Source organism: Pinus tabuliformis, chromosome 9, assembly GCF_031772625.1.
Source record: "Pinus tabuliformis cultivar Carrire ecotype Pingquan chromosome 9, CPIR1, whole genome shotgun sequence".
NCBI classification, from domain to species: domain Eukaryota; kingdom Viridiplantae; phylum Streptophyta; class Pinopsida; order Pinales; family Pinaceae; genus Pinus; species Pinus tabuliformis.
In genome coordinates this window covers 1,221,995,042-1,222,009,738 of record NC_142307.1, presented here as the reverse complement: position 1 = coordinate 1,222,009,738, position 14,697 = coordinate 1,221,995,042, and the positions used below count along the sequence as shown (strand labels likewise).

Below are 14,697 nucleotides of genomic sequence, written 5' to 3'. Positions count from 1 at the left end.
CCATATCCTCATCAGAAGCAAACTCTGTTGGATGACTCTCCACTACCCATTCTGATGTTGGATCAATGTCTTCCAACATAATGGGATCTAAATCAGGTTTTTTGCTCAGCAATTGGTTGCGTCTGAGCTGGAGGTTGTATTGGATATAGACTAGATCATTTAACCGTTTTTTTATCCAAATGGTTTCTCTTCTTTTTGTGAATCCTCTCAAAGATGGACCAATTGCGCTCACACCCAGTAGCACTGCAAGTTTGACTCAAAATATGAATTGCAAACTTTTGCAATTTAGTACAATGGCTACAAAAAGCCTCCCACCATTGTGCTGCAAAAAACATATGAGTGTAATGAGTTAGCTGAACAAAATTACAAATTATATCCAACTTTCAAACTATAAATGATTTAACAAAAAAATTATTAAGAATTTGAAAATTGAAAATTTTGTTTACTTAGTTGATCTTCTTCTCTTGCAATCTTTGCTAGGTTCTTCCCAAAGGTACCCGAGGCATTGGTGAAGGTTGTGACCTGTCGGTGTATCTCTAGCTGATCAGACTTCAATGGGATCATGCGACCAATGCAGTTAATCAGTCCATCTCTAACCTCCCCCCTCAAAGCTCTTGTCTCCTTAGCTTTATAATGATACCATGGGTTCAAAAAATACCCAGTTGCATGTATAGGGCAATGGAGTTGATTGTTCCATCTTTCAACAATGATTGCCCAAATGGGCCCATACTTAGCCACTTTATCCTTGTATGCCCTCTTTATTTGCTCCTTTGCTTGATCCATAGCCTCATAAATGAAGCCCATAGCTAATCTTTCCCCATCCACCAACCGCAACACCTTAACCAATGGCTCAGCAAGCTTCACAATCTTTGCTGCCTTTTTCCAAAATATTTCTTCATTAGCTTTCTTTTTCAATTGCTTGCCTTCCAGTTTGTGAGTCCACTGGCTTAGATTCCATTCTTCACTGGAAAACATCTTTTACAAGTTTCTATGTTGTGAAAGCATAGATTGAATTATCAAAAAATGAATAGCAAATCTAGTGATAACAGGCCTAATAATATCCCTGCCCCCAGTGTGTTTCCTCATGAGGCTCAAAATCCATGAATGATTGTTGATAAATTTTGTTATGCTTTTGGAATGATCTACAGTGTTTTTGACCCAATCTAATTTTCCAATATCCTCAAGCATGAGGTCTATGCAATGTGAAACACATGGGGTCCAAAAGATGGTCTTGTGTTTTTCATCTAACATTTTACTAGTAAGAACATACTTAGAGGCATTATCTGTGATGACTTGAACAACATTAGCCACCCCCACCTCCTCAACAACCTGATCCAATAGCTGAAACAACAATTGCCCATCTTTTACCTTATTAGATGCATCAACTGATTTTAAAAACATGGTTCCTTGTGTGCAAAAGATAAGAAAGTTTATGATGGTATGGTTTCATTGATCAGTCCATCCATCTGACATGATGGTACATCATGTTCTTGCCCATGTGTCCTTGAAATCTTTCAAATAGTAATTAATGGATAAAAATTTTTTCTACAAACGATACCCCCTTACCTCATGCATAGTAGTGCCTTTGAAGCCTTTTCCAACTGCATGTATGGCATCAAACACAGGCTCATATTATGGTGAATGAGAAGCATTGAAGGAGATATTAGCATAATACCACCATCTACCTATGCAATCACAAGCAGTCTCCCTCAATTCTTTCTTCCAATGGTCATCTAAAGTGGGTTGCATTTGACTTCTACTAGCTTGAGGACCATGTGCATCTGATGGAGAGGAGAAAGAGAAATAACTTTTGATATTCATATCACCCTTTTTCATTCTACCCTTTCCCTTTTCTTGAATAGACTCAAAAGAGGGAGGAACATATCGGAAGGGGTTGGATGCATCACTATAAGGGATAGAGGAAGAACCCTCAAAATAAAAAATGAGGGTTGGTAGCCATCATTTTTTGTATATTCCTCTTCCTCCCAATTTCAGCCTCTAACTCTTTTTGCCAAGCCTTATCTTTTTTAAACTTCTCAAAGCTGGCTAACAATTCCTTCCTAATCTCCCCAATTTCTGGTGAGGTACATGGAGTAATTTGGCCTCTAATCCCCGCCAAGTGTTGTTTTAGCCTATTAATGCCCCCAGGACCTTCCTTAATTTCGCTATGGAAAAATTTGCAATGCATTTGACTTTCAACCATTTCAACATATGCCTAAGCAACATCTTTTAGTCTAGGTGCCATTTTTTGACTTGGAAATGAAAGCAAAGAATCTGAAAATAAAAAAAAATAATAAAAACACATTGATTCAATGCAGAGCGGCAGATCCGCATTTGTATTTATTCAGCCTTATTGCTCTTCTTTTATCATCATTCTTCAACCCTGATGATGGATCCCACTTGGGATTTGAAACGTTGGTATAAAGATGTTCAAACTGTGGATTCTCCGATCACTGATTCAAAAGACACAAACCACAGATCTCTTAAATCCAAAACATTGATTCAATGTTCATCTTTTCACAAAAAGCACTCTTTAGGATTTCTAGATTTGCACATAAAATTTAATAAGAAAAAATAGATTTGTACAAGTGAAAAAAAATACCTCCAGGCACAAACTACCTCCTCAAGCTTTCTCCAAGAAACCAACTACTCAATGCTGCTCCAAATGGTTGCCCAAGAAGCTCCTCACTCCAACTACAATGCTTGTTAAAGACTTCTCACTGCTGCTCTAGAAACAAACTCAACAACTCCTCACAAACTCTCAATGAAATTTTCACTCAAATGCATGAGATGGCTGTGAGAGAATGAGAGGGGTTGAGTGGGTTAAATAGGGTTTGGGAGAGGGGAATGGACCCCAAAGACCAACTAAACAAAAACTAAAGTGCTTTGGAGTCCCTCACACTAAGCAATTAATAAAAAAATTAAAAAAATCGTTGTTTCTTATGTGCCCAAGCCGCTGTACGTAACCCGGCCGGGTTAATACGGACTCGAGAGAGACAGTTGGGTTAATATCAAGCCCGCTGAGTTGTTAGACAATTCGGCCGGTTCGGTATTAACCCGGTCGACCAAACCGAATACTTGGACGAGTCAAACTTTTGAGGCCTGGCTCGGACCAACTCAGCCGAGTCGGTTCCAAGCCAACCGCTTTTTAAAACACTGCTTCCAATACAAAGATCAATACAAAAATCACAAATTACAGTAATAGAATTACAACACAGATATATGTTTAATCTGATCATCACTAACACTTACACCCACACTCAAATCTCCCATACTGTACTCTTTCTTCACCACAACTTCGGGTTTACGAATTTACCCATTTAAAATACATATTTATAAGATCAACACTTCTTGACACACTTTCATTTGAACACTATTGCAAAGAAACAGTGTCAATGTTAAACCGTTAAACCATTCTATTAATAGACTCCCATCTAACAAAGACATAGCACCCTGAATTTTCCAGCTATCTAGAAAATTCACACTTTCATTTGAACACTATGCCAAAAAAGCAGTCTCAATGTTGAACCATTCTATTAATAGACTCCTATCTGACAAAGACATAGCAGCTTGAATTATCTGACAAAGACATAGCAACTTGAATTGTCCAGTTATTAGAAAATTCCTCTGAATATTGAATATTTGCAGCATTCAATCGTACAAAGTAACTTGTCTAACAAACACGTATCTCACACTATAACCAAAAATTATCTCATACTATAACCAGAAATTATCGTTTATTGTTAATGGGTCACCGCATCCTCCGAAAACCACAAAGCGTAACAATATATTAACAAAATTAATCCAATAATGTGTTTGGGGTTTCTAGGAACCACGAACCATAGATTTAGATAATGTTATACTATTCAATAATTGGGCTCTGCACTTTTCAATTTACAAACCAACTTAAAAATAAAAAAATATCAGTTAACAGTATAACAGTCAGGTCACACAGATTCCATTACCTTAAAAGTAATTTTTTTCTGTAGAAATAAAATTTGATTCCCAAACCAACAATCCTCCAGCGATGGTGTGAAGCATGGAAGCGTGAAGCTCATGGTTACCCTCATGATGAAAGTGAACTATGAAATACAAAAACGAGGGTTTCAATTATGCGCTCCCATTTACAGGTGAAACTGGCAGTAAATATTTCCTCTCCTTGAGCTCAGCACTTCTTCCATAATTTTTTCCCATGCACAAAACAAGTCGAAATCGAGAAATAAAATGAATTGGAAAGCATCAGAGTTGCCATTTAACTGTCACTGGTGTTGGACTAATACAAAAGAAACAGAGAACATATTAATGCCATCTTGAATCCCTGCAACAAATGCTGCAAGAGTTTCTATGTCGAAGCATCTATTTCCAATCTAGTAAACCTGGGTCGAGGAATTGATGTTCTTTCCAATCTGGTGGAGTTGTACAAAATTTTGACCTGGCCACACTGGAGGATGAATAACGCGACGAGCAGTCACGGCTCAGCGTCTTCCAAACCAACTTGGGCACCCGCTTCAACGAAGTGTAGAACATGGTGCCAGACGAAAAGGGGAAGACTCAAATACAGATCACCTTTAACAGTTTGATATAGATTGTAAGTAATCCCTTGCAATTGTTAAGGGAATTTCCATGGTGCACTTCGTGGCCACCAAACAAGTATTACCTTCACAGCATGATCTAATTAGAATTATTTTGAGATACCCAACAACAATAGATGTACAATTCTCGTCTAGAAAAAATTATCGCTCACAGGTTTGACCTTGTCAGTTTAGATTTCTACGAAGCACGAATTTGTTGAGAATCTATAACGCCTTTAATGAAACCTCGTCCAGCAAGAGAACAAGACAAAGGCACCAACACTGAATCACAGGTTGTTTATTGTGGCTCTGCGCTGGTTCCACAATCGAATCTCCAGCTCCATTATCCGCTCAGATCTTATAGAGCGCCACTCTCGTCTATTGGTCTGTGTCGGCTGGTTCAGACCATTGGCTCTCGTACATAGTTTCATTTTCTTCTCTGACTAATGTGATCAGTTGGAACTAAACCCTTTTACAAACGAAGCTGCAGAGTTTTGTGAAGAACAACAAAGCTTGTGATATAAAACAAACAACAAAATTTTCTTACATACAAAACAAAATTGTCTTAGATACAAAAATCGACACACACCTAGACTAATCTATGTATAGAGGATCAATTCTCAGATCTCTTCCATGTTCCCGAGCCCTGCGTGAGGGACTCAAGTTCATATGAATTTTTATACCATTTTAGGAATTTGAGGAATAGACATAGTACACATATTATGTACACAAAATAATATTTATATAATGTAATACATGACACTAATATAGTCCATAAGAGAAACAACAAATTTTAAGCGAGAAGATTGTTATTCAAAGAATCCCTTAACGATATACAATAAACTCATACCAACTATACTATTGTAAGTGTAATTTCAAACACTGATTGTTTGATTGAATTTATGAAGAATACTGCATGTCTTTTTTATCTCTATTTAATATGAAGACACTACAACGAGCACTACAACGAGCACTAGTGATCAAAATTGATTTGATGCAACTTTAGCTCTTTATTATGAAACATTCAATATCAAATTAATATTAAAAAAATATAATGTTATTTCTGTGTTCAGTTGTAAATGATGTTTTACATCATAATGCACAAGTGCATGAATCATTAGGACCATAATTCTTACAGTATAAATTTCTTGTAAGCTATATTTTTTTTATGAAAATTTGTGTTGTTGGAGCTTTTAAATGTTCTTTTTAGTTAGAAGTTGCAATGATATTCATAAAATAATACCATATTTAGATTTCCTTTAAAAAACTCAATGCAATTGTAATGATATTTATAAAATAATACTATATTTTGAATTCCTTTAAAAAACACAATGCAATTGTTTTAATTATTGGACCATTACCTTTTAACAAACTTTCATTGCATATGCAAAATGGTATTTAAGAGGGAAAAAATAAATTAACCTATTAAATTCCTTCTATATAATTCCTATATAAATTATAACTAAATAATCCAATTAAATTTCTTCTACATGTTTTTTAGAAATTATGAATAAATGGTTCTATCAAATTCCCTCTATATAATTCCTACCTAAATTGTGATATTACTATAGTTTATAAATAAAATTATGTATTTGATATCTACTTGACATAATAAAAAATGTGATGTGTGAAATATACATAAAATGTGATGTGTGAAATATACATAAAATTTTGAAATATTCTGTTTCCCTGTGAAAAAAAATATTGAACTTGGGAATATTGAAAAGTCAAAATAAAATAAACTTTTAGTATTGACCCTTCCGGATTAAAGGCATCCCAACCTACAATGATCGTGTGAGCAAAGACTTTGGTACCCGAGGTTTTGGAAAACGTAACACTCTTCCCTTTAGGTTTGAAAACTAAAAGCTGACATCATTTGAAGAGAAGAATAAGGTAGATAAGGATTATGTAAAATGAACGTATATGAATGAGCCAGCCGGTTTGTGTTTTCCAAAGTACACAACTCTACATTTCCCTCAATCTTCTAAAAATTTTTTTCCCATCTAAACCGTCACTTTGTATCCTTCACAAGTCCATTTTTGTCTACTAAATTCTGACTCCCTATTCTTCTTTGTATACACACAACGATTGGTTGACGAAAAGAAAAAAGACTCGACAGCGGAAGTTGTCGGTCAACTTTCTCTCCTCTGTTCAGCACCTTGTTCAGTAGCCCATGAAAAAAATGGGAGAGATTTGTGCCTAGCACCAGAGTTGTAATCTGGGAAAAAAATTGGAGAGAGATTTGTATCGAGTATCAGAGTGGAATTTGGATTTTTTAATCAGTCATGCTAATTTTTTTTCCTTTAATGTTTTAGTTATGTTTAAATTTTCTCGTTCAAAAATGATGGTCTCATTGTTCGCTCCCCGTTAATGGCTGTGTTGTTTACTAACACTTGCGGGTTTTGGTGTAACGGCAATCCGATTTAACAACTGGTATCGGAGCTAGGGTCAAATATCCATTGTGCAAGCCGCTTAGTGCCATCGCCTTATTCTGGCAGTGTTCGTTAAAACGTTGGTTGTTACCCCTGGAGCTGTTGAAGGATCTGTCCAGGAAATAGTTGAGGAATGCTGGAATTAAAACACAGTCGCTGCAAGAAAAACAAGGTCATGGATCTATGTTGAAAAGTGTTGCTGGAATTTGAAACATGGAGATCCGTGGAGTTCGGAGTTGAAACGTGGTGTTTGTAAGTGTTTTTTTACATCAAGCTTGCACGTATACGTCAAGTTTTTTCTCAAACCAACATATGTATGTGTGAAATGTGAAAAGGTTAAAACATTATATATGTTTTTATATTTATTATGAAACATATATAATTATATGTTGGAATTTTGAAAAGTATATTTTAAAAGGAGCAGGAATTTTGAAAAGGGTATTTTAAAAGGAGAAAGATAATTATTACTAAATTTAAAGAGTAAGAATTAAAGTTTTATTTTTAAGTGGAGTTTTTGTGTTTTGTGGCGTGAATTTGATTGAAAATGGAGACAACAGTTACAGATATGGAGAAGTTGAGCGGGGCTAATTTTGCCTTATGGAAATCACAGATGGAGGATATACTGATTTTAAAGGATCAATATTTTCCGATTGAGGGCACAACAAAGAAACCCTCATCGATGACAAATGAAGAGTGGAATAAGCTATATAGAAAGGTGATTGCAACAATCTGCCAATATTTAGCAAAGAATGTTTATTTCAATGTGTCCGGAGAAAAGACGACAGAATGATTATGGAATAAGCTCCATGATCTATATGAGAAGAACACGAAATCAAACAAAGTGTTCTTGATGAAGAAGCTTTATAATATCAAGATGAAAGAGGGTGCTTCAGTTGCTGAGAACTTGAATGCATTTAATATTATTACTAATCAGCTTGCCTCTGTTAAAATCATTTTAGATGATGAAATTAGAGCCATTTTGCTGATGTGTTCTATGCCAGACAGTTGGGAAAATTTAATTGTAGCTATGAGCACTTCAGCAACTACAGGGACCTTGAAGTTTGATGATGTCAGCAGTAGTTTAATGAATGAGGAGCTGTAATGCAAGTCAACTGCGGAAAACCAGGGAGGAGAGGCTCTAGCTCTAGCTGATTGTGGTAGGAGAATGGATCGAGGACGGCAAGCGCGATCAAGATCGAGAGGCCGATCAAAATCAAGGAGAGGAATGATCATCTGCTTTCATTGTGGAAAACCTAGGCACATCAAGAAAGAATGTCGATTTTGGAAGAAAAGACAAAATGATCAGAGACCGTTTAATACAAATCACAAGTCATCCAACACAAATGAAGGTGAGACTACTGCTGTAGCCACAGATGGTGATGTGTTGTTTACTGTTTTAGTAGAGGATGCATTTGTATGTACATCTAGTAGTAGCTTTGATTGGATCCTTGACTCCGGGGCATCTCACCATGTAACCCCGTGCAAAGGTAGTTTTGTTTCATGTAATCCTGGTGATTATAGTAGAGCGCATTTGGGGAATAATCATTTTTGCAGTATTGTTGGAGTGGGAGATGTTCAGATCAAGATGAAAGATGGACAAGATATATTGTTGAAATAGGTCAGGCATGTATCAGAAATGCGCATGAGTTTAATCTCTACAGGATGACTGGATGATGAAGGCTATTCGACAAGATTTGAAAAATGAGGCTGGAAAATTAGCAAAGGTGCATTGGTCGTGGCGAAAGGACCAAAGAAAGGAACATTATACACAATGAAGACACTGATAGGAAAATCAGATTTGGTTGCTGTCACAAAAGAAGGAAATTCAGCAGATCTGTGGCATGAGTGCTTGGGTCACATGAGCGAGAAGGGATTAAAAAACCTTGTTGGTAAAAATTTATTTCCAAGTTTGAAATCCTACAATCTTGATCTTTGTGAGCATTGTATATATAGTAGACAAAGAAGGGTTTCATTTCTTAGAGGTGGCTATGATAGAAAGGAAAATGTGTTAGAATTGGTACACTCAGATGTGTTTGGGCCTGTTAATATCAAATCATTAGGAGGAGCATCATATTTTGTAACATTTATAGATGATGCATCCAGGAAGGTTTGGGCATCATGCTCAAATGCATTTAAGGAATATTGTAACAGGTTTGGCATAAAGCATGAGAAGACCATGCCTAGTACTCCTCAACAAAATGCTGTCGCAGAAAGGAAGAATTGCACCATTATGGAAAAGGTGCGAAATATCTTGTCCAATTCCGGTTTGGAGATGAATTTTTGGGCTGAAGCAGTCAGGACCTCTTGCTACCTCATAAATAGATCTCCAACTACAGCCTTGGATGGTGATATCCTTGAAGAAGTTTGGACTGGTAAGAATTTGAATTATTCTCACTTGAAAATCTTTGGATGTGAAGCATTCGTACATATTCCCAAAGAAAATAGAACTAAGCTAGATGATAAATCGATGAAATGCATTTTTTTGGGATATGCAGATGAAGATTTTGGTTATCGTCTATGGGATCCAGTCAAACATAAAATTATTAGAAGCAGGGATGTTATATTTAATGAGTCAGAAATGTTCAAGAGCACTTTAGGTGAGTTGGAGCTCAAGAAGGTTATTGACAGGTTTGAAGAGTAGCAGAAAGACATACCACCAATACAAGAAAATGAACAGTAAATTCAGGAGCATGAAGAACAACAAGTGGTATTAGAGCCAGAGGTCTCGAGTTCGAAACACACTGGGCTCGCGTTGTGGGGGAGGAGATTGTTGGCTCCCCGTTAATGGCGCTGTAGAAGGTAAACGCTCCTCGTGTGTTTCATGGCATGTCCTTAAATCTAGTGATGTGTCTGTTTACTAACACCTGCGGGTTTTGGTGTAATGGCAATCATGACTCCAATACTCATAACAAATTAACCATTCACCAAAAAGAATTGATCAAAAAATTAACCTTCAATAACATAATTATTTTAAAATATTTCACATATTTATGAAAAGAAAAAAGAAAAAATTCACCTATTTTATATGATTCTTATTTTAATTTTAATTTTATATTAATTTATTTTATTTTAATCCATTCTTCATTAATTTGATATAAGTTTCTTTTTTTTTTAATCGCTACTAATAAATTTCTTTATATGATTTCCCAATGTAATGTTTAATGTTTTTCCAATTTTTATCAATTTTAATTTCAACTTTACTACTTTTACATATTTTAGTGAGAGAAATCAAATGGTTACAAATAATAAAATTGAAAATGCATTATGATCGGGAAAATGCCATATGATTATTGAATGGATAAATTAAGGCATAACCAAAGTGAATGGACCTATTAGTCATGAGAATAAGAGGTATGTTTTCTAGTTATCATCAATAATGAAATATTCTATTCTTGGAAGGAGTAACCATGGGAAGAAAAAAGTAACCATTCAGTAGTTGTTCAATTCTTATCATTATTTTACTACATATGCAATTGAGATCATATTTTTGGATGGTTAAGATTAATTGAATCTTAAGGCATCAATTATTGTCATCACTTCCATTATAAAAAAGTGCAAGGAGGAAAAAATTAATTCTCTTTCCCCTCACAAAATATATATATATATATATATATATAATTTTTTTTTATTTTATTCTGTGTGGTTCAGGGACACCCCCGGTTATGTGCATGGCAAGAACTAGGCTGATCGACCCCAAAGGGGATCCTACCCCTTGGCCAATAGCTAGACCTGACCCAAGGGCTTTTGGGGAGAATTGACCTTGTGACCTCCCGATTGGGGAGGTGACCGTGTGACCTTCTGATTGGGGCTTTCGGAGAGAACTGACCCCGTGACCTCTCGATCGGTGAGGTAACCCTGTGACCTCTCGATCGGCGAAGCGACCCTCTGACCTCCTGATTGGCGAGGTGACCTTGTGACCTCCCGATCAGCCATCGTGTGACCTTCCGATCAGGGCTTTCGGGGAGAATTGACCCTGTGACCTCCCGATCGGTGAGGCGACCCTGTTACCTCCCCATTGGCCATCGTGTGACCTTCCGATCGGGGCTTTCGGGGAGAATTGACCCTGTGACCTCCCAATCGGTGAGGCGACCCTGTGACCTCCCGATCGGCTAGGCACTGACTTGACCAGTTGAGCTGACCGTTTGGGCTCCCTCACCAAATGTATTACTAAGTCCTATCACCTCTTGTAGAGCCATGTATACTTTATTTTCATTATTATAGAATTTGCAACCATAAGTTAGCAAGCATAGATTTCAATATGATGTGAACCTTCAATTCTATTGGAACCCAAATTTAAAACCACTCAACACCCAAATAGATTTTCTCATTCTTGAATTGAATTATTTCCATTAATTTTTTAACAAGTAAAGAGAAGTTACTTCAAGTATGTTTTTAGAAGGTAACTAGAAAACCCCATATACATTCCATTATGGTTCAAAATAGTACAAGGAAAAAATTTATTAGTACGCCACAAAAAAATCAAACTCCAAACATAATATCTCTCGTAACAAAAATTGTACATTCCCTTCTCCTAAATTATCAATTGGCCAATACATTTGACTCATAGTTGAATTTATACATGTGGCCTATTTGAACTAAGAACTTGCCCTATAATAGTAGTAACCTGTGATTATTTTGCAACACAACTGCATTTTCTGATTACTTTCCAACACAACTGCATTCTCTTATGGTCAGTTCACCTTTATATGTTGCCAAGTAGATGCCAAGATGCCCAATGCCAACATACTGGTAGCTAGAAAATCTCATGAAAATAAATAGACATTTGTGACCTTTCGGAAAAATGGTTGTAGTTCAAAAATAGGTTTTCAATCATTTCAAGTACGTATCAAAAATTAGTTATCTAAAAATTCAAAAAATTTATCTAAAATTTCTAGGTCTCAAAAATCGTGAAAATGCCTTATGACTGACAAAATAGTTGAAAATAATTAATATTATTTTGTATTAATGGAGAAATGGTTACACAAGTTGTAATGCATCTCATTAGTTTAGGATTTGTTCCTAGAGTTTAGGAGTTTGGATGCAACTTCCTGAGTTCTAGTAATGTACTTAATGATGTAATTTCTCATTTGATGTAAGTAGAGTGTACGGAGAGAGTTCTCTTTGTTTGAGTGCAGTCTCCAGGTGCAGTACTCACTTGTGAGCTGCAACTCCTTCTTTTTCAATTCAAGTCTGATTTTTATCTTGGTATCAGAGCACAGAGTAGGGATAGCCTTAATTTTTTTTAGGATGCATCATTGATTACAGAACTATAGTGGCGGTGGAGTGTACAGAAGCATTCGTAGAATCAGGTGGACTGTAGTAACACCTGAAGACAGGTCTCAGATGACTTATCATCTCTGAGCAGAAAAAAGTGTTGGCGCGGTTTCGTCGCGAACAGTCACGCCATTTTTGAGCAGAAGAAAGGGTTGGCGCAGTTTATTAGGGAACAGTCGCTCCATTTGGCGCGGTTTTGAAAGCTATAGTCGCGCCAACGCTCCAGAAAGTGCTATTGGCGCGGAAAATCAAGCCTGAATCGCACCAATTTCGTAAGATGCATCGATTTTGTTTTCGGCGCGGGTATTTCGCTGTCGAGAAGTGCCAACCTCTTTCTCTTTGAAAAATCTACAATTTTTTGCAGATTAGCCTTGCCCGGTGGTGGCACTTTGAAATTCCTGATCTACTCAGTGGCAGCAAATCAGATTTTCCCGGTGGTGGCGCATTGGAGTTCCTGATCTACTCGGTGGTAGCAGATCGGATTTGCCCAGTGGTGGCGCATTGGAGTTCCTGATCTACTCGATGGCAGCAGATCGGATTTGCCCGGTGGTGGCGCATTGGAGTTCCTGATCTACTCGGTGGCAGCAGATCGGACTTGCCTGGTGGTGGCGCATTGAAGATACAATTTTTTTTCCTCAGCAAAACAGAGGTTCGGATCTGGTATGTGGTGATTTTTTTTTAGTGTATCCTGAAAGTGTACAGTTGGATAGACTTATTCATCAGAGGATCAGAAATTTTATCAATCCAATATGAATAACAGTATAGAATCGTATCTCCACGAGTCTGGCAAACTCGATGGATCAAATTTCACCAACTGGAAATTCAAGATGCAGACTTTACTTGAAAGTGCAAATGCGTGGTCGATCGTTATAGGAAATGAGCTGAGATCAGGATCAGCCACACAAGAACAAGATTGGGATAAAAGGGAGACAGAAGCAAAGGTCATATTGAAGATTTCTGTCAAGGACAATATTATCCCACATATTAGATATTGTAAATCGGTCGCTGACATTTGGACGACGATCAGAAACCTTTACCGGACGCAGAATACAAACCGTGTCTTGTCACTCAAAGGCAATCTGTTTGCATTGAAGATGGAGGAGAATGAGTCCGCTGCTAGATTCATTGCTAGAGTCAAAGACCTAAAGGACAGATTGGGAGATATCGGAGAGAAAGTTTCTGATTCAGATCTGGTCACGATCACGTTGAATAGAATGACTGATGAATACCAGAAGTTTATCACCGGGTTGTCAGCAAGGGAGAAAGCCCCTTTATTTGAAGAGCTGATAGGGATTCTGATACAGGAATGAGAGCGACGACAAAATTTGAAATCACAGAGCAATGACCTTGCTCTGATGGCAAAAAGGAGACAGTATAAAGGAAAGCAGCATCAACAACCGCAGCAGCAGCAGCAGAAATGAGCCAACACATTTCAGAAGAGACTATTTAAAGGTATGTATACTAATAATTTTCCCAGCAAAAAATGTTTTTACTGTGGAAAACCTGGACATCAGATTAAAGATTGTTATAAGAGGCAAGCTAACAAAGGAAGAAACAAACAGAGAAAACATAAGGGTTACTTTGTTAAGGAAGAAGAGGATCATAGCCACGAACTTCGACTATTTATAGTCGATTGTGCCCTTTTAGCTTCAAAGGGAGATGAGGATGACATATGGTATGTTGACTCGGGCGCATCCTCACATATCACTGGTAAGAAGGATTGGTTTGAATTTCTTGAAGAAACTTCATGTGGGTCGAAAATCTATATAGGAGATGATAGTGGACATGAGATCAAAGGATATGGTGACATTCGTGTAAAATTACCTAGAGGAGACATTAGACACCTTAAAAATGTATTGTATGTTCCAGGAATTAAGAAAAATTTGGTCTCTATCTCAATGATCACTGATCAGGACATGCGAGTTCAATTCTTTAAGACTAACTACGTCATTAAGGATAGCCAGATGGAAACAGTTGCAACAAGAGTGCGCGTGGGGAGCCTGTACAGACTACATGTGAAGAGTATGCCACAACAAGTAATGGTTGCAGCTGGATCGACAGCCGAAAATATCTGGCATCAGAGATTCGACCATCTTAATCTGCAAGACCTCATCCTACTTCAGAGAAAAGGTATGGTTGATGGACTCCCTGTTTTCCATAATGTTAAGCTGGATTGTGATGGATGTGCATTAGGGAAAATGCATAGAGAAGAGTTCCCTTTGCATGTTAATAGAAAGGAAAGAGACATTTTAGAACTGGTGCATACAGACATCTGTGGACCTATGCAAACTATGCCATTAGGAGGAGCATATTACTTTTCCTTATTTACAGATGATTGCACTAGATTTTCATGGATATACTTTCTGAGTAAAAGAGTCAAGCCTTTCAGTATTTTAAAGAGTTTAAATCCATGGTAGAAA

General features: G+C 37.1%; 1 protein-coding gene across 1 annotated transcript; it reads left to right on the top strand.

Annotated features, from left to right (window-relative positions):
- Positions 1–13,026: 13,026 nt before the first annotated feature.
- On the top strand, positions 13,027–13,587 carry LOC149152933 (uncharacterized). Its single transcript, XM_089443641.1, has one exon. The coding sequence runs from the start codon at positions 13,027–13,029 to the stop codon at positions 13,585–13,587; it is 561 nt and encodes a 186-aa protein (XP_089299767.1).
- The last annotated feature ends 1,110 nt before the right edge of the window (positions 13,588–14,697 follow it).

Coding starts and splice junctions, on each gene's coding strand:
- LOC149152933 (XM_089443641.1), top strand. CDS start 13,027: ATGAATAACAGTATAGAATCGTATCTCCACGAGTCTGGCAAACTCGAT.